The sequence below is a fragment of the Nicotiana sylvestris genome, chromosome 6 (genome assembly GCF_000393655.2).
Source record: "Nicotiana sylvestris chromosome 6, ASM39365v2, whole genome shotgun sequence".
Lineage (NCBI taxonomy): Eukaryota > Viridiplantae > Streptophyta > Magnoliopsida > Solanales > Solanaceae > Nicotiana > Nicotiana sylvestris.
Genome location: NC_091062.1, coordinates 177813690 through 177839456, shown reverse-complemented (window position 1 = coordinate 177839456; position 25767 = coordinate 177813690). Strand labels below are relative to the sequence as shown.

The 25767-nt window shown below is 39.4% G+C and overlaps 2 protein-coding genes across 2 annotated transcripts; one reads left to right on the top strand and one right to left on the bottom strand.

The window, feature by feature from the left end:
* Positions 1 to 871: 871 nt before the first annotated feature.
* Positions 872 to 3960, bottom strand: LOC104227237 (F-box/FBD/LRR-repeat protein At5g53840-like). Its single transcript, XM_009779441.2, has 4 exons — positions 2723 to 3960; positions 2274 to 2441; positions 1341 to 1493; positions 872 to 1189 (listed from the first exon to the last, which is right to left on the bottom strand). Exons 1-4 carry the CDS (start codon positions 3626 to 3628, stop codon positions 1145 to 1147), a joined length of 1272 nt encoding a protein of 423 aa, XP_009777743.1. The 5' UTR covers positions 3629 to 3960; the 3' UTR covers positions 872 to 1144.
* Positions 3961 to 12721: 8761 nt separating this feature from the next.
* Positions 12722 to 13081, top strand: LOC138871737 (uncharacterized). Its single transcript, XM_070149635.1, has one exon. The coding sequence runs from the start codon at positions 12722 to 12724 to the stop codon at positions 13079 to 13081; it is 360 nt and encodes a 119-aa protein (XP_070005736.1).
* Positions 13082 to 25767: the final 12686 nt, after the last annotated feature.

Below are 25767 nucleotides of genomic sequence, written 5' to 3'. Positions count from 1 at the left end.
TTAAGAAAATGATGGAGGAACTTAGAAGACCTATAACTTTACCAATGAAGCTATACTGTGACAATAAAACTGCCATAAGTATTGCCCACAATCCAGTTCAACATGATAGAACAAAACATGTTGAGGTGGATAGGCATTTCATCAAGGAGAAGCTAGATGAAGGAAGTGTGTGCTTGCCATTTGTGCCAACAGATCAGCAGATAGCAGATCTTTTTACTAAAAGGTTGTTTAAACCAAGATTTGAAAGTCTTGTGAGCAAGTTAGGCATGTCGGATATCTACATGCCAATTTGAGGGGGAGTGTTGATTTGTAATATCTTATTATGATTGTCTAATCAAATCAAATCAAATTGATACATTGATTTGTAATATCTGATCATATAGGATCAAATCATATTAGCTAAGTTAGAAAAGTTTCATATTCTTAGGGATTAAATTAGAATAGATTAGAAATACCCCTTTGTCTGGAATCAGGGGATTATTTCATTTTTATTGATTTGTTTTCTCCTATAAATTGTGTATTTTTTGACAGAATAATACATATGATTTCGATACTAAAACTAGCAAGTAATATCCGATACTTCCTGTTTATAGAAAATAAAACAACTTACGGACATCTAAAAGAAAAATAAGGAACCAACAATATAGAATAGAGGAAGTAAATCTTGACTGTAGGTCCTTCATTTTCTCCCTCTCCTTTGCCGCAGGACATTCATATACCATGAGATAGTTGAGGTACAGAATACCTGGTTTTGCTTCATCTCATATGTAAATCTTTTATTCTAACAGGAACTTAGATTGTAAACTAACTCCAATAAACTGACAGCAAGAAAACATATACTGCGCTATGCTAGCATGTTTTAAGGAAGACGTAAAGAAGAACCTCGTATGCAGTACCATCTTCATTATGGTTTAATTCACAATATTCGCTTTACAAAAAACCTGATTGAAGTAACAGACATTACAGTTAACCGAACTAAACCATACATGTAAACACATGAAACCAAAAAGTTGTATTTCCAGAATGTGTTATTCATTTAACTGAATCCAAAAAATGATAAGATTGAGCATGAGGACATTACATGTGTCTTTCGCGACAAAATTAGACAGTGGGCCTTACATTTCGTGAATCTTGGTATATCAAACTACTCTTCCCCATCACTTCTCACTTCAACACATTCAAACGATTCCTGAAATCAAATTAATACCTATTTTTAAAATGATAACAAAGAAAAATCATGTCCTTTTCAAACTTATAATCTTGAGTAATTATTTTTTTTCTTGTTCCAGTATCTGCTTCTTAAAAGAGCAAATAATGAAGAGGTTTGTAAGTAGTACTACCTTAGCAAATTCAACTGTCAAAGATTCTGCACGAGGAGCAATTTCCAGTAAGTAGGACATAAGATGTATAGGTACATCAATGATGTTGCTATCCTTCTTCGCTTTTCTTCCATCTGAATGTGATGATTCGCCAAGAGTGGATAGTTTGTTATCCTACAATTTGAAATTAAAATAGGTCAGTTGGAGATCAGTATATTGTCTAAACAAGTAATTTATATGCAATCTAAGTAGTGCAACAACAAATTAGAAAAAAAAAACAAATTCAAAATCCAAGTTGCTATATCAACAAGCTGCTCAAAGTACAAGAATCTAAAAAGTCGACACACAGTATTTAATAGAGCAGAGAAGGATAATGTAAGCTAATTACCATCTTAGGAAAACCAAATTCAAGCCAAGTTGCTATATCAATAAGCTGCTCAAATTACAAGAATCTAAAAAGTCGATACACAGTATTTAATAGAGCAGAGAAGGAGAATGCGAGATAATTGCCATCTTAGGAAAACCAAATCCAAGCCAAGTTGCTATATCTATCAGCAGCTTAACTACAAGAATCTAAGAAAGCTGATAAACAGTACTCCTATTTTGTAGAATCAGAATGGAGAAGGATTCTACTAAGTAGGAGTAGATTCTCTATCACGTAATGATGTTGAGATACTAAATTACAGAAGTCACTCGAAGTTTATATACAAGTAAAGAACCCCTAATCCAATGGAAACCACCCTCAGATAAGACGACCACAAGCTTTTTTCCTATGAAAAACTGCTCATGAAGATATTTCTGTATATTACGATCACTCTAAGTCCCTCATTTTGAACTTCAGGAATGGGCTTCTACTAGAAATTTGAGATATCAAACTAAAAAGATCAAAAGAGAAAAGTAAAATATGAAAAAGAGATTGAAATAATAACACGAGTTTCTATCATGGTTTAGTACCTCGGACGCGTTGAACACCAAGTATCCGTCAGCAGTGCACTTCAGTATGTCAGCAACAGCATTAATGGGCATAGTTACTGATGAAGATCTATCCTCAGTTACGAACTTTATATGCCTCAAATTGCCAAAAGTAACATATTCACGTATTCCAGAAATAGCAGAGAGAGCCTAGGCATACACATAATCACATCAATCAGTGAGCAAATTCTTCAACTAGCCCACCCAACTCCCAATATCCCTCCCGCTTCCAAATAAAGATGGATAATACACAGTCTACTCTTTTCCGGTAAAATGGCAACGTGATGAATAACTTAACTAGCACCTTTATAAATATTTGTTTTTCAAAATACAGAAAGATTATTGTCTTAATAAATGAAAATAGAACCCCTTCTCCGATCCCAACACACACTCAACAAGAAAAAGAAGAAAAGGGAAGGTCTTATTGTTACCTCAACGGTGTCAATGGACAAAGATAGAAACCTCGCGCTGCAGAATTGTCCAAACATGGTCATAAAGCATTCACCAGTCCATCTCTTTCGATCTTCAGCGGAGTTCCATTTAGGATACCGCAAGTCAATACAAACTCTATCTAAACAACCCAAATCCTCCTTAAAACACACCTTAGCAACATGCCCTTTAAACACAAAAGACGAAAGCTTTGGAGCAATCACATTGATCCTATGTATGTCATAACAACTCAAAGGACTCCTCCAATATAATATCTCCAATTTCTTTAACTCCAAGCATTTCATTTCCAATTCCTTAAGTTCACCTCTACCCTTAATTGCACATTTGCACAAAATCACACTCTCAAGCTTAGGACATCCAGAAAAGATTTTCCCATCATCAAAATTGTCATCACTAAACACAAAATTCTTCAACTTGAGAACCTTCAAGTTGGTAAAAGTCCAACTTTTTGGCAATGTTATAGTATAACGAATCGCACAATTGAGTTCCAAGAATTCAAGAAATTGAGAAGAGAGCAAGCAAGTTGGTATAAACACGGGGTTTTCAGTAGTAAATGCAGAGATTATGAGATTTTTAACTCTATGATCAGCAGCATAAGTCATACATTCTTCACTGAAAGATGAGTAAACTATATCGTCCACAGAAAGCCTAAGCTTAACAAGTTGAGAATTACAACGACGAGCAAGAACATGTCTAACAAAGAAGATAAATTCTATTCGTGATTTCCATCTTGAATAAGGAACATTCTCGAAATCAAGAACAGGGAGAGAAGTCCAAACCAATTTCCATCTTTTCGACAATACTGATGTCCTTACAGCAGTTTTAGTGTCAAGAAAACTAAGTATAGCGATCAGAATACCATCTGGTAAGCCACCGATACGATCCATTTCAATCAATTTCTTGATTTTCCTTTGCTGATTCGTCTTTGTGATTAATACCCACTTCACTATTTTATGTATAAACACTAATGCATCTGTGGAAGAAAATTTGAACTGAAGGGGTGTGATGAATTCAGAAACATGTTCCTTTTATGGGTGAAACGGAAATAATTTTGATACGAATTGGGGATTGAAATTTCAAGAAATAGTAGAGAGATTTTGTGGAAGTTACATGCAGTAATAATTGTATGAGTATGATTAAAAAGGCTTACAGAAGTCAATCAACAACGGATTCTGAGTTGGCTAAAGGAAAATGAAGTTGATCTCCCATCTTTTTTTACCATACGATATAAGTCAAGCAGTGAATAATACATATTTGAGATTTTCAGTCAAGGGGTTAATGTGAAGATTTCAACCCTGTCCACTCCTCTTCAAGATTGTAATTTTTTTTTTTTACTCATTATTTTTACTTGAAATGTAACGTCAAAGTAGGTAATAACACCAATATTTATAATAGTGTAAATCTATATACTATATTAAAAGCACAAAGGCTCTTAGCGAAATGTCGTTTGCTTTTTTTACCCTTTTAAAATAAATTTCACATTGGACAAAATAGTAATTCAAATTATTTCCTAATATTTAGGACTTAGTCTTTAGCGAAATGTCGTTTGCTTTTTTTACCCTTTTAAAATAAATTTCACATTGGACAAAATAGTAATTCAAATTATTTCCTAATATTTAGGACTTAGTCCTTAGCGAAATGTCGTTTGCTTTTTTTATCCTTTTAAAATAAATTTCACATTGGACAAAATAGTAATTCAAATTATTTCCTAATATTTAGGACTTAGTTCCTTGATTAAATTATGTATCAAGTCCTAATATTTAGGAATTCAAATCAATTAAGATTTTACCTTATTTAAATTATTTTTGTATTTAAATTTATTTATATAGTTGTAATCATTCCATATTAAGTTCTTAATACGTAGGATTTTAACATCAACTAAAATTCTATTAATTAAACACTCTAATAAACTCACCCAACACATATACGTTCAATGATGGTAAGAAAATATAGGGGAACATCACGGAAACCATTTGGGTTAATTGAATTTTTTACTTTAAAACTAATTTAAATTTCGATTACCTTATATGAACTATTCTTTATTTTAGTAATGTGACATAATTGTCATTTTTTCATGTTATAATTCAAAATTTAAAATTTGGCATAAATAAAAATCTAATGAGTTACTGTCACAATAAAATTAAATAGTTAAATTTTTGAATTAATTATTAGCAAAAAAATATAATCCAACTATTTTTCAAATGCATCATCTAACTAGAACTAATTTTTTAGTTGACAAAAAACTTTGATATACAAATTTGTTTCCACAAGATCAAGAAAATTGATGGTGAAAAAAATAGTAAAGAACGAATATCAATTATAATATTGCACTAAGAGGGTGTTTGGCTAAGTTTATTGGCTTATAAGCACTTTTTGGCTTATCTACAGGTTTGGTAAAAGTGCTTATAAGTTAAGTGCTTATAAGTCAAAAATAAGCCAAAAGCCATAAGTTGGTCTCCCCCAGCTTATCAAATTTCAGCTTATAAGCACTTTAGGTTTGACCAAAATATTTACTATTCTATCCCTAAAATATTTCTTTTTAAAACAAAACTCTTCGTATACCCAGTTCTTGAGATGCTAATTATTAATTTCATCACTTTTATCCAAACAAGTAACTGCTTATTTTTTAAATCAACTTCAGCATTTAAAAGTGCTTTTCAGCACCTAATGCTTATCAGCTACTCAATATCAGCCAAGCCAAACGGGCTCTAAGAGTAAAATCGATTAAAATACGAACTAAAATTAATAAGAATAAAATAGTAGACATGATTATCTACTATTTGAATTAAATCATTCCTTATTAGAACAATGTACGAACTCCAATATCTAGGTACTTAGATTATATTGCAAAAATATCTAATTAAATTTAAATTTAGATAAACTAATATTAATTAAGATTTGAAAGGGTGTGAAGGAGTTTCCACGTTTTAAATGCTTGGACGAAATTATAGCTATATTTAAATATTTGAAGTTTGAGCTCATAAGGAATAGAATCAAGAAAAATAAATTTTTGCTTTAAGGTTGAGAACCAATGGTTAGTTCTTAAATTAATTAACTAATTAGTAATTAAAAGTATCCAATTCAGTTTTTTTTTTTCAAATTTATATAAGTAAAATTATTTTTTAAGTTGGCAAAACTCTTAGGCTACATAGATTTAATTCTATATAAAAAAAAGGCATTGGTAGTGAGATATCAGAAAATAGAGCAAAGTTAGTAATAGTATTAAAAAGTCAAATTGATAAAAATACAAATTTGAAGCAATAAGGATGAAATATTAGTAGATAAAATTTATTTTAAATGTGAGTTAATATTTATAATTATCTTTTTGTTTCTTTTAACATTCATTTCAATAAATGATAGCTCCTTATATATTTTTGTATATTAAGTCATTTTTGAAAAGATGTTAACTCAACAATTATTCTTAGACTTTGCACCACCATTTATCAATTTTTTTGTGAGCTACAGGGCCAACCTTTTCATTCTCAAAATCTCTGAGATATCAAAAGATTCAATTATTCAACTTTTCAATTTATTTTATTTAACAAATCTTTGAAGAACCATAAAAGTATTTTTTTTATTTATTTGTTTCAATATTAGGTAATAGATATGCGAATAATTTTAAAATCACAATAAGACATCTAAAATTTTTGATGGAGCAAGATTTCTTTCATTAAGTTTGCCAAAGAGATCGATATTCATCATTTTAAAGAACATACCCTTCTTCTAATTTTTATTTAATAACTCAAACACATAATGTGATTTTTTAACTGAATACCCATTAATATAAATACACGTGCAAAGCGCGTACTCTAAGACTAGTCCCACTTTAACTCAAGACTAAAAAACTTATTTTATTATATAATTTTAACTTCACATCGATATTAATTAAAAAAACTAGTAAATATCAAGTTTTAAACAATTTAAGTTCCATGCTCTAACTTTGAATTAGTCTTTAACAAAAAAAAAAAAAATTTTAATCAAAACCAAAAAATGCCTTTGATTTTAAGTTTTTCGAAAAGTGCGGACAGTAAAAGAAACTAAAATTCTGCACCTAATATAAAATAGTAGTATAATTTTAAATTGCAACCGTTGGAGTAAAATTCAATAACCGAAGTGTCATTTCAGTTTGATAAGCATATATCTGACTTCTCTAAACTCCAATTGAGAAGTTCACAAAAGTTCCATTAATGCCTTCTCACCCTTTTTTTTTTCTTCATTTAAGACAAATAATATCCTTTTCGCTCATGTATTCTACAAAACTGAAAATACACTAATTTCCTTAATTTTTGTTTTTAGTTCTTCTATCCCCTTTTAATTTAGGTTGAATTCATATGGGGATACTTAAAATTATCACTATTTTTTATTTAGACACCTCACCTAGACCTTGTTCCAATTGACCATCGATAGTAAGTCCAAAATGTACCTGTATACGGCTAAAATCGGGAAGACCAATTTTACGGTCGGCAAGGTATTGCGTAATCTCATCTCAAAGGGCCCAAAGAACAGCCCAGGGTCCGATGCCTTGGGGGATTCTTCGTGCCCGATGTCGGGGCAGAACGACCGGTGCTTGTCGCAAGTAAGCGGGAAGTTCCCTAGGAGCAGTACTTTCTGACATCGTCTGCGCAAATAATGACATCCTGCACCAGGCTGATTGAGTGGTTGTACTAGCCACTTTATGTAATAACTACACATATGTCATATAGGGATTTTCCCCTCATATATAAAGGGGATCTAAGACATAATATTGAAAAGACAAGAACATTCTTTCTGCTTTCTAACAAATTCTCTTGACTCCACTACTTATATTTATTGTGTTCTATTTATTGTTCTTCATTTATTGCTTATTATTAGCCATAAAGAGCCGCCATTGAATTTATCATAACTTTTAGTCCTCCATCGACTATCCTCGGCATGGCATCCGACTCGACCTCAAGGCCCCGAATACGCAAGCTCGAGGCCCCGATTATTAGTCATTCGGTTTGATTATCATATTGTTTTCAAGATATTATCTTGTTTCCAAGTCTTTCACTTAGCATCCATTGCTTAACAACTAGCATAAAAATAGATCACGTATTTTTAGAACCACAAAATCAAATCTAATTGTAATTACCATTTTCGCGGTAAATAGTTTGGCGCCCATCGTGGGGCTAAAAATAACAGTGATTATTTTCTTGCTGGTTTACTGCATAACACAAGTTACCTTTCACACTTTTTCTTGTCCAAGATCTTTGATTTCAGGTCGAAATGTCTAACTCGGTAAACGCACGTGAAAGCAACAATCTTGAGGACCATGGAGAGAATGGTGTGGATGTTCCAGGTGTTGGTGTACCACCATGAAACCCTGAGAATGCACCAGAATCAATTACTGTGGACGTGGTCTCACGCAACGCTCAACACGTCGAAATAAGCTCCCACACCAACAGGAGCATACACTAGGAAGATCAACAAGAAGCTCAAAAAACCCCGACTCAGGAAGAACAAGGGGTTAGCCTTCACGTCATATTCAAAATGTTACAAGCACAACAGCTGGCGACTGCTCAACTGCAAAGCCACCAAAAGACTTCCAGGACGGTAGCTCCGAAAACGGCTCCCCGTGCCGAGTAGGTACCAGAAAGATCAAGCAACAACGGGTCGCCAGTCGACCCCGCCATCATAAAGATGCTCGAGGACCTCACAAAGAGGATCGAGTCGAGCGAAAAGAAGATAAAATCCAATGACAAGAAGGTAGAGACCAACAATTCTAGGGTCGATCAAATTCCGGGCGCACCTCTGATTCTGAAAGGTGTAGATTCGAAGAAGTTTATACAAAAGTCGTTCCCATAGGAAGCGGCCCTAAAACCCATTCCAAAGAAGTTCAGAATGCCCGACCTTCCGAAGTACAACGGCCTCGGACCCCAACGAGCACATCACTGCTTACACTTGTGTAATGAAGGGCAACGACCTAAAGGATGATGATATCGAGTCCATACTACTGAAAAAGTTCGAAGAGACGCTTTCAAAAGGGGTAATGATGTGGTATCACAACCTAGCCCCAAAATCGATAGATTCATTTGCCATGCTGGAAGATTCTTTCATAAAGGCACATGCTGGTGCCATCAAAGTAGCTACAAGGAAATCAGACATCTTCAAAATCAAGCAAAGGGAGAACGAGATGCTGCGAGAGTTCGTATCTTGCTTTCAAATGGAACGAATGGAACTACCAGTGGTCTCCGATGACTGGGTGGTGCAGGCCTTCACTCAAGGTTTGAATAAGGGAAGCTCGGTAGCTTCAAAACAACTTAAGCAGAACTTAGTCGAGTATCTCGTCGTGACTTGGTCGGACGTCCACAACCGATCCCAATCAAATATGAGGGTCGAAGACGACCAACTAGGAGTCCCCTCGGGCTCGGTATATCCTAGCAAGCTTCCGGCGAAGGAGTCGAAGCCGAATAAAGAGAGATACCAACCATACACTAAAGATAAAAGAAACGCCCTAAGGTGCAACATACCCCACAATGACCGAAGGATGGATCGAGGACAAAATCCTCGGGGACTTGTTAGCAGAGCTAGATTTGATAGGCACACAGGGCCGACGGAGGTGCCCCTCTTATCGGAATACAACTTCAACGTCGACGTTTCAGACATCGTATTCACCATCAGTAAAATCAGAGACACCAGGTGCCAAGGCTTGTACAATCAGATCCTTCATAAAGGAACCATAACTTAGTGTGTGAATTTCACAACACGCATGGTCACATGATCGAAGATTGCTGACAACTCCAGGAAGAAGTAGCCTGACTACTCAGCAAAGGTCACCTCCGGGAATTCCTCAGCGACCGATCCAAAAATTAGTTCTGGGAAAGAGAGGCGACCAAAAAGAGTGAAACAGATGAGCCACAACATGTCATCCACATGATCTTTGGAGGTATCGATGCTCCACAGGAACCCATGGTCAGGAGAACAAAAATATCCATCACCATGGAAAAACGAACTCAAGGCTATATACCCGAGGACGCCCTCACATCCAGCGACAAAGACATCGAGGATCTATCTCAGCCCCATAACGACGCACTGGTAATTTCTTTTCTTGTAAATACATTTTAAATTAAACGTGTACTTGTGGATCCAGGTAGCTCGGCCAATATTATCAGGTCGAGGGTGGTAGAGCAGCTCGGACTGCTTGATCAAATCGTGTCTGCCTCTCAAGTCCTCAACAGGTTCAACATGGCGAGCGAAACAACGAAAGGGGAAATCACCCTCTCAGTCAACGTGGCCGGCACAACCCAAAATGCCAAATTCCACGTCATCGAAGGAGACATGAGGTACAACACCTTGTTCGGAAGGCAATGGATACACAGCATGAGAGCAGTACCATCCACCCTCTATCAAATGATGAAATTCTCGACAAAGGATGGGATAAAAACGGTCTACAGGGAATAGCATGCGGCAAGAGAGATGTTCGCGGTGTACGATGTGGCACCAACACCAATACCTCCACCATCGAAGGAACCAAAGGATAAGAAAACACTAAAATAATGATAACAAGATACATTCTCGGCTACGCCCCACTAAACAAAACAAAGGACCTTATCGAGTCTCATAACAAACGATTGAATCATATCGAGGTCCGAAGCGGCGTCAGCACTAAGGTATGATCATCTCCATTTTTCAGTTACATTTTATACTAACCTAAGTGCAGGTATTCAATCGAAACGGCCGAAGCACTTTCCAACTCAAAGGCCTTAGGTTCCAAAAGCATACGTTGCACTCTTCTCCTTCGATCGGGTTTTAATCCCAAGAAGGGTTTTACTGGCAAGGTTTTTAACGAGGCAACATCTATATGCTACCTAAGGAAGACTCAACAAGTATTCAAGGCTTCTTTTCAATCAACCTCAAATACTAGGGGGCATCCCCCCGGAAGAACACCTCCTCGGAGAAGCCAAGATGTGCTAAATGGGGTTTCGATAGGAAAATGATGTATCGGGCCAAACAGTCGAACGAACCGTGTCCGTATAGAATAACCAAGCCCTTAACAGCAAAAACATGTATACCTATACCAAGTAATCGAAGAATACTTTCCCCTCCATCAAGGCATTTCACGTTTCTAAGGAGTTCGGTGTTCTTTTGCAAAAATGACTCCATGTCCAAAAACATCCTGAACACTCGGGGACTGGCGTCAAAAAATTGAAGCTAATCCCTCAATGAGACAACATAAAGTTTACAAAGCGGCTCTAGGGCCAAAAAACTTCCCGAGCACTCGGGGACTGGCATCAAAACTCAAGGACGTATGACCTCCGGGTCGGAAGATTAGAACTCGTAAGCCTTCGATGAGGCAATACCAAGTTTTCAAGGAATGGCTCTCGAGCCAAAAAACTTTCGAAAACTCGGGGACTGCCGCCAATCGCCACCCCCATCGACTTATCAAAAACCCGAGGCCATAAGACCTCATGTGGGCAGCCTCTGTCTCGTAAGACCTATATAAGGCAACAATAATATCTGTAAAACCTCAAGCAAGACATGAACCATAATTGTACCAAGTAACAAAAACTATAAGACCGCAAGCAAGGCATGAACCATACTTGTACCAAGTAACCAAAACACTAAGACCTCAAGCAAGGCATGAACCATACTTGTACCAAGTAACCAAAATTGTAAGACCTCAAAGGCATGCAAAAATTTGTAAGACCATATAAAAGGCATAATCCCGATCTTAAAGTTAAGGCTATATATCGAACTTGTAAGACCTCTAAAAAGGCATACCCTCAATATAAACGCCGAAACTGCTTCACTAGGGAACTGAAAGGCTCTGGCCAAACACAATGACTACGGTCACAAGGTTGTACCAGCCAAACTAACACGACTCGGGGACGCCCGACCGTCGCTATAAAATTAGTGGCCTTCAATTACTTCGAAAATACTTCGAAAAGAATTGGTGAAACAGGCTACCCTCGACATAAGCAAAAGAGCTTCGGCCATGTCAGCTCCAAACTTATAGGCTTTTAGATACTTAGCCACCAAGCCAAACCTCCCGGGGCGATCGATCATCGCCATATAACGACTCACAATTGAGGTTTTTATCAAACCATCAAAGAATCAGGCAAACATAATTTCAAAAGTCCTTAACGAGGGAAAGGTAGGGCGGGGGCTAGGGGGTGGGTTGGGAGGCAAGGGAGGTAAAGGGAACAAGGGTGTCCATCGTTTGAGAATTGGGTCATAGAACGTAGGTTCATTGACAGGTAAGTCTATAGAGTTGGCGAAGATCCTCCAGAAGAGGAGGGTCAATATAGCGTGTGTCCAGGAGACAAGGTGGGCAGGGTCGAGTGCGAGGGACACGGACGGGGTATGAACTTTGGAACTCTGGAACCTAGAAGGGTAAGAATGGAATGGGTATTTTGGTGGATAGGGAACTTAGAGAGTCTATGGTTGAGGTTAGATGAGTGAATGATAGATTGATGATTATTAAGTTGGTGGTTGGATAGTGCATCCTAAACATCGTTAGTGCCTATACGCCACATGCGGGCCTAGATGAGGAGGTTAAACGGTGCTTTTGGGAGGGGTTGGATGAGATTATACGTCATGTACCACCTACTGAGAAGTTATTCATATGAGGGGATTTCAATAGCCATATTGGGTCGACCACAGGTGTATATGACGAAGTGCATGGAGGCTTAGGTTTTGGGGAGAGGCATGAAGTAGGAACCTCATTAATGGTGGTTGCTAACTCTTGCTTTCCAAAGAGGAAGGAGCATTTGGTTACTTTTCAAAATATGGTGGCGAAGACTCAGATTGACTATCTCCTTCTCAGGAGGCGTAACAGAGGGTTATGCAAGAATTGCAAGGTGATTCTAGGTGAGATACTCGTGACGCGACATAGGCTTTTGGTGATGGACATTAGTATTATGGTGAAGAGGAGGAAAATGTATGCTCGAGGAAGACCGAGAATCAGGTGGGGAACCTTAACTTAGGACAAATCCCAAGAGTTGGATGGGCGGTTGCCGACTATGGGATCTTGGAGGAGCAGTGTTAATGCGAACATTATGTGGTCTACGACAGCAAACTATATAAGAGAGGCTGTGATAGAGGTGTTAGGGGTCTCGACCAGCGTCTCTGGCAGGCACAAAGGAGGCTGGTGGTGGAATGAAGTGGCACAAGGTAAATTGGTAGCGAAAAAAGAGGTGTACCAGACATTAGTGGGGAGAATAGGTGAGGAGGAGAGGCGAGCGTGCATGGAGAGGTATAAAGTAGCTAGGAAGGAAGCGAAGCTGGCGGTCACAAATGCTAAGACTGCGGCTTATAGTAGTATGTACGAGGAACTAGGGGAAAAGGAGGGGAGAAGAAGTTATTTAGGCTGGCCAAGCTAAGAGAGAGGAAAGCTCGAGATTCAAACTGAGTGAGATGCATCAAGGACGACGATGGTAGAGTATTGATTGAAGATTCCTAGATTAAGAGGGGATGGAAGACTTACTTTCAAAAACTTCTTAACGAAGTAGGGGATCGAGATATTGTGCTCGGTGAATTTGAGCATTCCGAGAGTCATAGTGACTCTGGGTACTGCAGGCACATCAGGGTTGAGGAGATCATGGGAGCTATGAGTAAGATGAGTAGGGGCAAATCGATCGGGCCTAACAAGATTTTGGTAGAATTTTGGAAGTGTGTGGGGAAAGTAGGTTTGGAGTGGTTGACTAGGTTGTTGAATGCTATTTTTAAGGCGGAGAGGATGCCAGATGAGTGGAGGTGGAGTATGGTGGTCCCACTGTATAAGAACAATGGTGATATCTAGAGTTGTAATAATTATAGGGCTATCAAATTACTGAGTCATACTATAAAAGTATGGGAGAGGGTGGTTGAAGCAAGGTTGAGGATGATGGTGTCTGTTTCCAACAACCAGTTTGGTTTCATGCCGAGCCGTTCTACTACAGAATCTATACACCTTGTTAGGAGGTTGGTTGAATAGTACAGAGATAGGAAGAAAGACCTACACATGGTGTTTATTTACCTAGAAAAAGCATATGACAAGGTTCCTAGAGAAGTTATCTGGAGAAGCTTGAAGGAAATAGGCGTGTGAGTTCCCTAGATTATGGCGATTAAGGACATGTATGATGGGGAAAAGACTCGGGTTAGGACAGTAGAAGGCTACTTTGAGGATTTTTCGGTTGTTATGGGGTTACACCAAGGTTCTGCACTCAGTCCGTTCCTATTCACCCTGGTGATAGACGCGTTAACACATCAAATTCAAGGGGATGTGCCATGGTGCATGCTATTCGCCGATGACATAGTTCTGATTGATGAGTCGCGAACCGGTGTTAACGAAAGGCTGGAGGTTAGGAGACAAGCTCTTGAATCTAAGGGTTTCAAGCTTAGCAGGACAAAGACAGAATACCTGGAGTGTAAGTTCAGCGCTGAGCAGAGGGAAGTGGGTGTGGATGTGAGGCTTGAATCACAAGTCATCCCGAGTAGAGATAGCTTCAAGTACCTTAGGTCGGTTATCCAGGGGGGAGGGGAGATCGATGAGAATGTTACACATCGTATCGGGGTAGGATGGATGAAGTGGATGTTAGCATCTGGAGAATTGTGTGACAAGAGAGTGTCACTAATACTCAAAGGTAAGTTCTATAAAGCGGTGGTTAGGCCGACCATGATGTATGAGGCTGAGTATTGGCCGATTAAGAAATCACATATCCAGAAGATGAAGGTAGCAGAAATGAGGATGTTGCGGTGGATGTGCGGGCATATTAGGATGGATAAGATTAGGAATGATGATATTCGGGAGAAGGTGTGCGTGGCTCCCATTGATGACAAGATGCGGGAAGCACGGCTAAGGTGGTTCAGGCATGTTCAGAGGAGAAGCCCAGATGCTCCGGTAAGGAGGTGCGAACAGCTGGTTATGGAGGGCACGAGAAGAGGTAAAGGGCAGCCTAAGAAGTATTAGGGGGAGGTGATTAGGCAGGATATGGCGAGGCTTCAGATTTCCGAGGACATGGCACTTGATAGGAACATATGGAGGTCGAGTATTAGGGTTGTAGGTTAGGAGGTAGTTGAGCCTTATCTTATGCCATAACTTTGTGAGACTAGTTTGGTAGGGATACTTTTTTGCTTTTGCTTTGTATCATTCTTCTTGATTTTATGTTGTTCTTATTTTTCATATTTTTTTTCCATATTATTTCTGTGGTGTTATTAATATTGTCTTCTTTTGTCTTTTTGTCTTTTTGTCTTCTTGAGTCGAGAGTCTTTCGAAAATAGCCTCTCTGCTTTTTCGGGGTAGGGGTAAGGTCTGCGTACATAATACCCTCCCCAGACCCCATTAGTGGGATTTCACTAGGTTGTTGTTGTTGTTGTTGTTAACGAGGGAAAAATAAAGCCTACTAGAGGTCGTACCAACCCAATGCGTAAGAGCCCCTGCCGCCAGCCCATACAAGAGGTTGTACCGACCCAATACGTAAAAGCCATTGCTGCCAGCCCATATAAGAGGTCATACCAACCTAATGCGTAAGAGCCACTGTTTCCTACCCATATAAGAGGTCATACCGACCTAATACGTAAGAGACACTATCGCCAACCCATATAAGAGGTCATACCGACCCAATGTGTAAGAGCCACTATCGCCATCCCGTATAAGAGGTCATACCGACCTAATGCGTAAGAGCCATTATCGCCAGCCCATATAAGAGGTCATACCGACTCAATGCGTAAGAGCCACTGTCACCAGCCCATACAAGAGTTCGTACCGACCTAATGCATAGGAGCCTAAGGGCCAGCTTTAAATTCGAAAATTTAAGGGTCAATAAGCTCGAGCCGAAACCCGATTTGGAGACTGAACCCGAAGAAGTTAACCGAATATGCCTAATAGCAAAAGCATAAGAGCCTATGATGCCAGCTTACATTAAAAGGTCATACCAACCCGACGCGTGAGAATCTAAAAAATTCGCGCAAAAGACCTCGGAGCCAATACGACAGACTCACAGATCAATTCTCGACCATTGATAAATGCTCGATGGTAGCAGGAATCCAAGGGTCTAAAATTGAGACCCACAACTTCAGATCAATTGCCAACAAATGCCACAAGTTCAGAAAAAGGTAAAAAAATTGACACACATATAAAAGATACATAAGAGTACAAATACAAAGCCTACATCTGGAAGCCCTTGCAAAGGCAGAAATCAAATGAAAACCTTAATCTAGCACCAGAGCTATGTCTTCGATGGCAGAAGATACGCTTTCAGCAACTTCGGCCTTAGCCTCCGGGTTTCCAATGGCCTCCTCCCCTTCAGGGACCTCGCCTCCATCTTTGTCACCTCTTGAGTCGCTGACCGACTCGCTTTCGGAAGGAAGCAGGGCCGCAACTTCCTCTTCTAGGGACTTCACCCTCTCAACCTCGGTAATTAAATCCATGCCCCCCACGTGTATGTCCTCGAGCGTCTGTCTCTGAGATTCTAACCAGGCGTGATTCACAGCTTGGGTCTGGTGCAGCTCGGCTTCTTCGGACACCTTCCGAGCCTAAGCATTTGCAGTAGCGGCGTCCTCCTTATGCAAGGTCACGAGCGCCTCGGCCTCAGCCCTAACATCGGATAGCGTAGCAACTAACGCAGCATGGAGATCCTTATGCTTGTTGCTCTTAGCCCTCGCATCTTCGAGACAATACCCGATCGAAACCACCTCTTCTCGGAGGACATCTCTCTCAAAGATTACCTCACTCAGATGTCGCTTGAGCTCAAGAATTTCAGAGTCCCTGGCTCAGAGCTCCTTCCCCATAAGGACATCCTTCTCCTTAAACTGTGAAAATTTACCCAAAGATATTAAAATATGGAATTCAGTCAGACATACAGACAAAAAATAGACAAGAGCTATGTAACCTATTCAGTAAGATGAGCCTTTTCCCGGGACGCCGCATCCAAGCAATCCCGAAAGCCATGAAGTTCTTCCTCCCTCTTGGTAGAAAGAGCCCTGAGCTCATCGGCTTCCCAGGTAAGCTTCTTATGTTCGCCCTCGCGGCAAGTCAGCTCGGCTTCAAAATTGGTAAACGTTTGGTCATAAAGCACCTTGGCCTGGAACCATGGAAGAAAAAAGTTTAGAAAGGCAAAGGTCGGGGCACCAAGCAGAGTGTACAAATAGATTACCTGCTCATATAGCCTATCGATCTCGGTAAAAATAAGCAAAATATCAGGCTCAGGCTTTTCCTCAGGCGCAGCAGAAGGCTTTTCGAACACATCTTTATCACCCACGGGCTTCCCCACGCCGAGAGACTCTATATTATGGATATCTTGTGTTTCCCTCGGAGGAAAGGCCGATTCAGAAGGGGAATCACTCACTTCAACGACATCGACTAGGCCAATGGGGGCTGCCCCTTGCTTCTGAAGAGCTTCGGAATTGGGCTCCCCTAGATCGCCTGCCAAAAGCACCTCGGCTCGAGGGAAATTTTGGTCGTCGGCAATAGCATCTAATATACCCTCGCAAGCCTCTTCAGCCTGAAGCGGTGCAGCGACGGAACCGAGCCGCGATTCGAACGCCGCCAACTCAATAGTATGAGAGGTAGTCAAATCCTCTCCCCCTTCGGGTGCTGACAAAGGATCATCTTTCCTTTCGCCTCCAGCTCGAGGACTCCCCAACCCTTCTAGAATTAAGACCGTTGAACCATACATAGGATCTTCCATTCTGGTTTTCTTGGATTTCGGAGGACAAGCCGGCGATCCCCCTCGTCTTTTCCTCTCTTCATCGAGTGTTGGGCCACCCGCTTTCCCAGGCAGAATTTCTCTCATCAAGAAGAACTCCCCCAGACCTGCCCAAGTACAAAAACAAGCATAGGGAATGAGAGTACAATTAGTAACAACCTTTGTAAAACTGAAACTATAGCAGAAAATGAAATCCCACAGTGATCCTTGGCTTCCCATCGAGCCTTGTATAAATCGTGCCATACGCGCTCGACGTATGGGCAGATCGAGTCCAGTTTAGCTACCCAGCCTGAAAGATTACTTACCGCATCAGGGTACGCCGCGACAGCTGTATCAGCGGAGGAAGTCAGTCCACGAAGAAATGTATCCAAAAGAAAGAAATGGGCAGTTAATTAAATATGCCTACTTACGCTTCGTGTTCTATCTTTCGGTGAACTACATCCTCTCTGTAGGAATCAAGTCCGAAGTCCTAACTCGGATGAAATAGCTCATCTACCCCCCATTCTTAACCTCATCGGTGCAAGCAAAGAGGGCCCTCGAGGCCCGGCAATGCAGCTTAATCAAGCCCCCGCAAAAGAGTCGGGGACTGTACATTCTAATCAAATGGTCAAGGGTGAAGGGCATCCCCTCGATCATATTCACGTAATATCTGGTCATGTAAACGATACGCCAAAATAACGGATTAATTTGGCCGAGAGTCACTTGATATGGTTTGCAAAAGTTGAAGATCGCGGGGTCTATCGAAGTCATGGAGGGCACCGACGGGCCGAGGGTAAATGGATAAGTATACACACTGAGGAAGACGGCCTTATACATCGTTATGTCCTCCCCCCGAGAAGGAACCTCCACTAGTACCACGTCTCCCCAGCAACAGTCAATTTTCACCCTTTCGATGTCCGTTATTAAACTGACGTATTGGGACACGGATTCGCATTACCCCGGCTTCATAGAAGGTCTCTCGACCTTAAAATTAGAGGTCGTCTTAAAGGCCCCTAGAATGAACTCTCCAACGCTAGGAGACGCTGTCGCTTTACCCTCAGAAGAGAGTGTGGAAGAGGAAGGCACATCTCCCTTAGGGATGGAGGTGGAAGTGTTCACCATTTTTACCAGGGGATTACAAAGAAGAAATTTTCGGGAAAAGGCGCGGGAGAGAGGTAACAAGAAAGAAAAACTCTGTTGGGAGCCTGATGATGCAGTAGAAAGGGAGGGGCGAAGAAATGATACTTATAGAAGCCTAACATATGCGGTTGGGGCAGACCAAAAGGCAGCCAACCACTATAATTAATTCAAAGTCTTTGAGGATTGTGTGGACGCGACCTTTAGAAGCCCTGCCTATTACATTAGTCATTTGGCAGGACATAACTATTTGTTTCGATGGAGGCGCCGGAGGGGCAAGATCTCGAGGATGTTTCCCTTCGTTTTACTCTAAGAAACGCGTGGACTATCTGTATACGGCTAAAATCGGGAAGATCAATTTTACGGTCGATAAGGTATTGCGTAATCTCATCTCAAAGGGCCCGGAGAACAGCCCGGGGTCCGATGCCTTCGGGGATTTTTTGTGCCCGGTGTCGGGGCAGAATGAATCGGTGCTTGTTGCAAGTAAGCGGGAAGTTCCCTAGGAGCAGTACTTTCTGACATCGCCTGCGCAAACAGTGACAGCCTGCACCAGGCTGATTGAGTGGTTGTACCAGTCACTTTATGTAATAACTACACATGTCATATAAGGATTTCCCCCTCATATATAAAGGGGATCTGAGACATAATATTGAAAAGACAAGAACATTCTCTCTGCTTTCTAACAAATTCTCTTGGCTCCACTACTTATATTTATTGCGTTCTATTTATTGTTCTTCATTTATTGCTTATTATTGGCCATAAAGAGCCACCATTGAATTTATCATAATTGTTAGTCCTCCATCGACTATCCTCGGCAGGGAATCCGACTCGACCTCGAGGCCCCGAATATGCAAGCTCGAGACCCCGATTATTAGCCATTCAGTTTGATTATTATATTGTTTTCAAGCTATCATCTTGTTTCCAAGTCCTTCACTTAGCATCCATTGCTTAACAACTAGCATAAATATAGATCACATTTTTTAGAACCACAAAATGAAATCTAATTGTAATTACCATTTTCGCGGTAAACAGTACCAATCAGACACACTTTATATTGGGATCAAGAAAATTTCGTTTTAATAGTTGTGGGCTAGGGGTATTAATTCTTTTATGTTAATTCAAAAGTTGATTTCTTATTCTATTTTTAAAACAAACAAAAAAAAAGACACATTTTATATAGGGGTCATTTGGGATTTAGAATACTAATCCTGAGATAGATTTGAGTCTACTTTCATTTTCTGTTTGATTAATGTAAGTACGTGATTTTTGCCCTATATGAAATACTCCTATAAAATTCCAAGAAAATAGATTTTGTTAATTATTTACCATTTTAGGAATTTTGTTGAATTTTATTTAATTGTTTACAATTTTGTGCATGTTTAAGTTTTATTTAGATCATGAAAAATACCAAAATATCACGCATTGCATTTAAGATTTAATTTTACATTTTATATTAATTGGTAAATTAGTGTTTTACAAAAATAGAAAAATAACAAAAATAACTCATTTTTTGCATTATTTAATTTTTAGCATCGAATTTTTGTAGTTTTTCTTTTAATTTGGTATTTAATTAGTTGTGTTGTATTAATTATTATTTAGAGTTAATTAATTTAATTCGGTAGGATAATATGGTTTTGAGATTTAATTTAGGTTTTTATTTTTAATTGGAAAAAGAAAAGAATTAAAGAAAAGAAAATAAAAAGAAAAAAGTTAAAAAGAATCAGATTTTGGGCCCTTTTATTCGATTTTCCTCAGGCCCAAATGAATTATCCCTCAAACACCCATCAACCCTGGCCCAAACCCGCTCCAATACCCGGTCCAACCCCCTCAAAATCCAAACGGCGTCGTTCCTGAATTGAAAAATCTGAGCCGTTGATCCTTGTAAATCTAACGAACCAGAACTAACTTCCTCTAACTATTAAACGGACGAAATCAGACCCCCTACCCCCTCACTCATCTCTCACAACCCCTTCAGTCTCTCACGTAATGCCACCGCCTGCCGCCTGCCGGAAATCGCCCACGGCGGCGGCCGACGTCCAATCGCCATGAAATTAACACCAGATACTCTCCTCACCCCCTCTTTCCAAATCCCCATTCACTTTCCCTTAAATCTGGCCTGAGCTCCTCGAATATCAGATTAAAACTCGGAACCCTAGCGCCGCCATAGTTTCTCCGGTGGCGGCGCCACTACCAATCGACCCCAAACTAACACCAAAGAACCCCCAAGCCTTCCTTGTCCCAAATCTGTCACTCTTTTCCCTCGAATCACCCTAACTTTCGTCGAATCTTGAATCGAAGTTGAAGCTTTAAAAGCCCAAAATCAGAATCTCTTGAATATGTGGCATGCATGACATAGGCTTCCAGTTTCCAGAGTTTTGAAATCTAATTCAAGGCAAAATTAATGTTGTCCGCTTGTTCTTGACAAAGAACAAGCGATTAGCATCAATTTTGTTTAAATTAGGGCATACATAAGTGTTTATTTGAGTTGGTAAGTCCTCTCTTCTCTTATCTTTTCTGTCCATTTTGTCCACTTCCTTTCTTCTCATTTTTTCGTGGATAGACTGAAAATTGACCAAGGTTCTGAACCTAGGCTTTCTTTTCTTTTTTTTCTTCTACTAGATCGAACCATGTCTGTATTTGTTCCGACTGTGTTTCAGTTTTCCTTTCAACTTTTAAACGTTGTTTTATTCACTCGTCATGCTTAATTGTCATTCATGATTTTAAGGTTCTGATTTTTAGTCGTATGATTAGTTTAATTAGATGTTGTTGACTTGGTAATATAGTTAATTCTAGCTCATTATTTGGTTTAAATCAGTCGTTTAGTTTAGATTTTGGTTTTGAAATTATTTAATTGGTTTCTTCTTCTGCTTTTCATGAATTACCAAATGGATTTTCTGATTGGCTTTGGGCTTTGGGGTCATTTTTGACCCATTTTCAAGGGAAGCCCGCTCAATTGGGTTTAAGTTATTGGGTCAACTAGACCCGTGAGATAGGCTGGGGTAATTGACAGAGGTTTAAGGGTTAGTTTGGGGAATTTAGGTAAGGGAATCTCTTTTAACTGATTGAGGAAACTTCCAAGAAGCTGGGGTGAGGACTAATGCGAAATTTGATTTTTGAACCTAAGGCTATCTAAGAAAGAATAAAAATATCAAAAGGGTAAAAGTGCAATAAACTGAATCCCACCTACTGCCCTAAAAGCTTGCCTATAAAGGCACTCTTTCTTCAGGCTCAAGGCAGAGATTGGAGGGACTAAAAAATTCTAAAAAGGTTGCGGACGGCTAAGCTAAAAAAATACTTGAATACTCTTGCATTTTGGGTAGAAGTTGATCTAATTCTGCAAGTTTAGTCTTTCAATTTTGAAACCTTCGAAGAATTTCTAGCTTATTCTGGGATTAAAAGATGATTTGAGGGTTGTTAGATCACTGTTCCATTGTTGATCTTGAGTTGACTTCTACTGTTACTTCCTGTTTGTTTGGTTTACTGCTGCTGCTTCTCTCTGACCTCAAGCTTGATTTTTCTGGTTTTGTTTTGCTATAATTAGGTACATGTTCCTGAATCCTATTTAATGTGAAGCTTTAGTTGAAGTATGAAATGGAAATTGGGAGTTTTAAGCACAGTCTCAACTTGTTTTGTTCATAGCTTAATTTCATCTTCTTCTTTTTTTGAATTATTGAGTTATCTAGTGCATTGAATTCTGCTGGATGCTGACAATACCCTTCTGAGAGCTATATTTGGTTGTACTCGATGGGAAATCAATTTTCTATCAAGTATCTTGTAGCTAGATGTTGTTTATCTGGCATTATTCTGGAAAACTCTATGAATAACTAGTTTGGTCATTAGATTGTGCATTCGACCATGTTAGATCGTGCAGATTCTATTAGGTCTCTTCCTGCTATGTAATGCATCTGGTTATTACAGCATATTTCGTTGTATTTCAATAGCATTGCATTCATGCAATGGGTAACTGAATATTTCTTAAGTAGTAATCAATAGAAGTCATGCTTAAAAGAAAAGGAAAATGATTCAAGTTACTTTAAGAGTCAAGCTGTGCATTGACTTATTTATGATGTGCTTTTTTAAAAAACATATTTAGTTTAAGATTGATGTTTAGATTTGCATTTGTTCATTGGAGAGTCCCATACAATTCTATTTGTCAATTATAGGTATTGAACAGAGGTTTTAAGCACATTTGAAATTGTCCTTTGAAATTAGTTGAAGGTTGATTCTAGCATGATTGATTGTTATTGAATGCTCTGCTGGTACCATGTCAATATTTCTGATTTCAGCTGCCATTTATGCGCCTAGAGACTCGAACTCGAGTCTGGTCTTCCTCAGGCCTTAGTTCTCAAAAGATTGGGCTATTATTTGGGCTTTGGATCATGAGGCCACTTAAAACGGAGTTGCAGGCTTCATCATATCGGGCCTGCTTGTTTCAAATTTCCTTTTCATTTGCTGAAGATGGCATGAGCCAGTTAACAATCAGATCTGTCCTTTTCTTTAACGCGAAAATTTCTGTTTAGGCTAATATAAACATTAGATTTTAAAAAAAGGTTAAAAATCCCAACTCTTTAGTGCATAATGATTTAGATTTCGTTAATTAGTTGGAGCATGATGGCCCTCACTTAATCGATTTTAATCCTTTGAATCCGAGGCGAGCCATTTAGCAAATTTCCATGGCCCTCGCAAAGTTAACAACGCATAGTTGCTTTAGGCACGTTATTTTAATAATATTACCTTCTTAAATTCGAGTGCGCATTTTATGTGACCCAAATCCAAATCTTAATAATGTTGAATAAAATGTGTTTCGGATTGCGGGTGCATTTCATGTGGCGCGGTCCAAAGGCATGTTTTAGACGACATTAAATATTCTTTAAAATTAATTAAAGTGATTGATAATTTAAAATTGTACCATAGTCTAAAACATGTATTAAAATCAAATAATAGGCCAATTATAATGGTTTAAGCGACCGTGCTAGAACCACGGAACTCGGGAATGCCTAACACCTTCTCCCGGGTTAACAGAATTCCTTACTTAGAATTTCTGGTTCGCAGACTTCAAAAGGAAAGTTGAATTTCCTCGATTTGGGATTTTAAAATAAACCGGTGACTTGGGACACCAGAAAACAAACCATCCCAAGTGGCGACTCTGAATAAAATAAATAAATAATCACATTTCAAATAATGCCACTTTAATTGGAAAAACTCTTTATATATACCCTCGGGTGTAGTAAATAGGAGGTGTGACAGCTCTGGCGACTCTGCTGGAGATCGAACCCAGAATCTCTTGTTCTGGGTTCAAGAATTCGAGATTAGAATAGCTGTTATGATTGGCTTTATCTGTTACCTAATTTTCCTACATGTTCGAGCCTAATGTGCTAAATGCTTTTACCGCTTTGATATTCTTGAATTGTATATAAAATGCTACGAAACCCTGCCTCTCTCTGAGTCTTCTAAATCATGGAGAAGGGTGCACTTCGTGTGACTTCTCTTCTGTCTAGAGTCTTATCCCATTTTAGAACGAGGTTCGGATAAGTTGCTAAGCCGGTGAAGCTTCTGTATTCCCGGTACGCTGCCCCCTCGGCTCGAGTTGTCCGCTCGGGTAAGCCAGGTCTAGAACAATAAACCCAGGTTTTAAACCTAGTATAATAAAACCTCATGCCGGATCCCTAGTAGGAACGTTTGTTTGCATCACGTACATTTGACTTCGGAGACTCAACATAGGGGTTGGGTCTGTCTAGGACAAGCGTACCCGAAATGAAAAGACCATCCTGATGCATCCTACGTGCTACTTGTGCATTTATTTGTTTCGGATTTGCATGTTGACCGGCTTGTGGATAATAGAAGAAATTGGGAAAAGAAAATAACAGTGTGAAGGCTCAGAGAGGTAGCTACTTGTTTTGAAAAATCAGTGTCCAAAATATACCGAAACTCTGCCAAAATTTTGGAAAAAAAAGAAAAAAAGAAAGTTTTATCTTTAAAATTAATTGGTTTTCATTTTGTCAAATCAGGCCGAACTACGCCAGTTTGATTCTCACCGGATGTGGGATACGCAGGCAACTCCCATGGGGTCCAACTTCCTTTTTGCAAAAATAGCCCAAAAACAACAAAATTTTATTTTTGTGACAAATAAGCAGGGTGATGTCATTCTTGTTTAAAATAAGCCGAATGTCCCCAAAAGGGCATCGAAAGGCTGTTTTTGTAAGAACAACCACTTTTGTTCATTTTTTTATTTTTCGACCGGTTAGCAGGCACAACCTTAAAATCTTCTTCCCCAAAGTGATGAAAGGTCGTATCAGCAAAAATCGGGTTTTATTTTTGAAGGGAAATTTTGAAAAAATGGTATTATTTTTTTGGGGTCAAAATAAGTAATTAAATCACCTTAATAAATGTGCAGGATGAGCACAAATGAAATTGAACCCTTCACAGTCCTTAAAGAGATCCCCTTACAGCTCCACATGTGGTAGAATGATCTAGGAAAAGGCAGTAGAGAAACCGTGGTAAAGGTTCTGGGAGGTCTCATCGGACTATTGAACATCAAGCCAAGGTTGGACATAATTGAAGCATTAGTACCTTTTTGGGACCCAACTCGCAATGTGTTCCGGTTCTCTGACTTTGAGCTCACATCCACGCTGGAGGAAGTTGTAGGTTATGCTAGCCTTAATGGAAACCTTAGAAGTCGATATCCAGTGTCCCCAAGATCGGTATCTCCCCACAGATTTCTGGATTTGTTGAGTATTAGTCGGGATATCCAGAATGGAAATTTATCCGAAGGTTTTTGCACTCTCTAATTCTTGTACCAGCGCTATGGTAACCCCCGAGGTTTTGAAGAGCCGAACATTGGTCTGACCCATGCCGGGAATAAAGATAAATGGGAGGCAAGGCGGGGTTTAGCTTTTATAGTAGCCTTTGTGGGTGTTGTAGTTTGTCCGCGAAAAGATGGTAATATAGAGGTGGATCTCTAGGAATGATCGATGTTGCAATCAAGAAAGCCAACAACACTATGGTTCCCTTGATCTTATCTGAAATCTACCAAGCCTTGACTATCTGTCGGGAAGGGGGAAAGTTCTTCCAGGGCTGCAATCTGTTACTACAATTATGGATGCAGGAACATCTCTGCCACCGGGTTGGGTATATGAATTATGGTATGACCGGTTTGAGTTGCATTGAAGAATTTGAAAGCCGAGTAGTGGGTATTGAATTCCCCGAGGGTACTGAAGCTTGGCTTGCACATTTGAGCTCTTTGACCTCTGATGAAATTGAGTGGG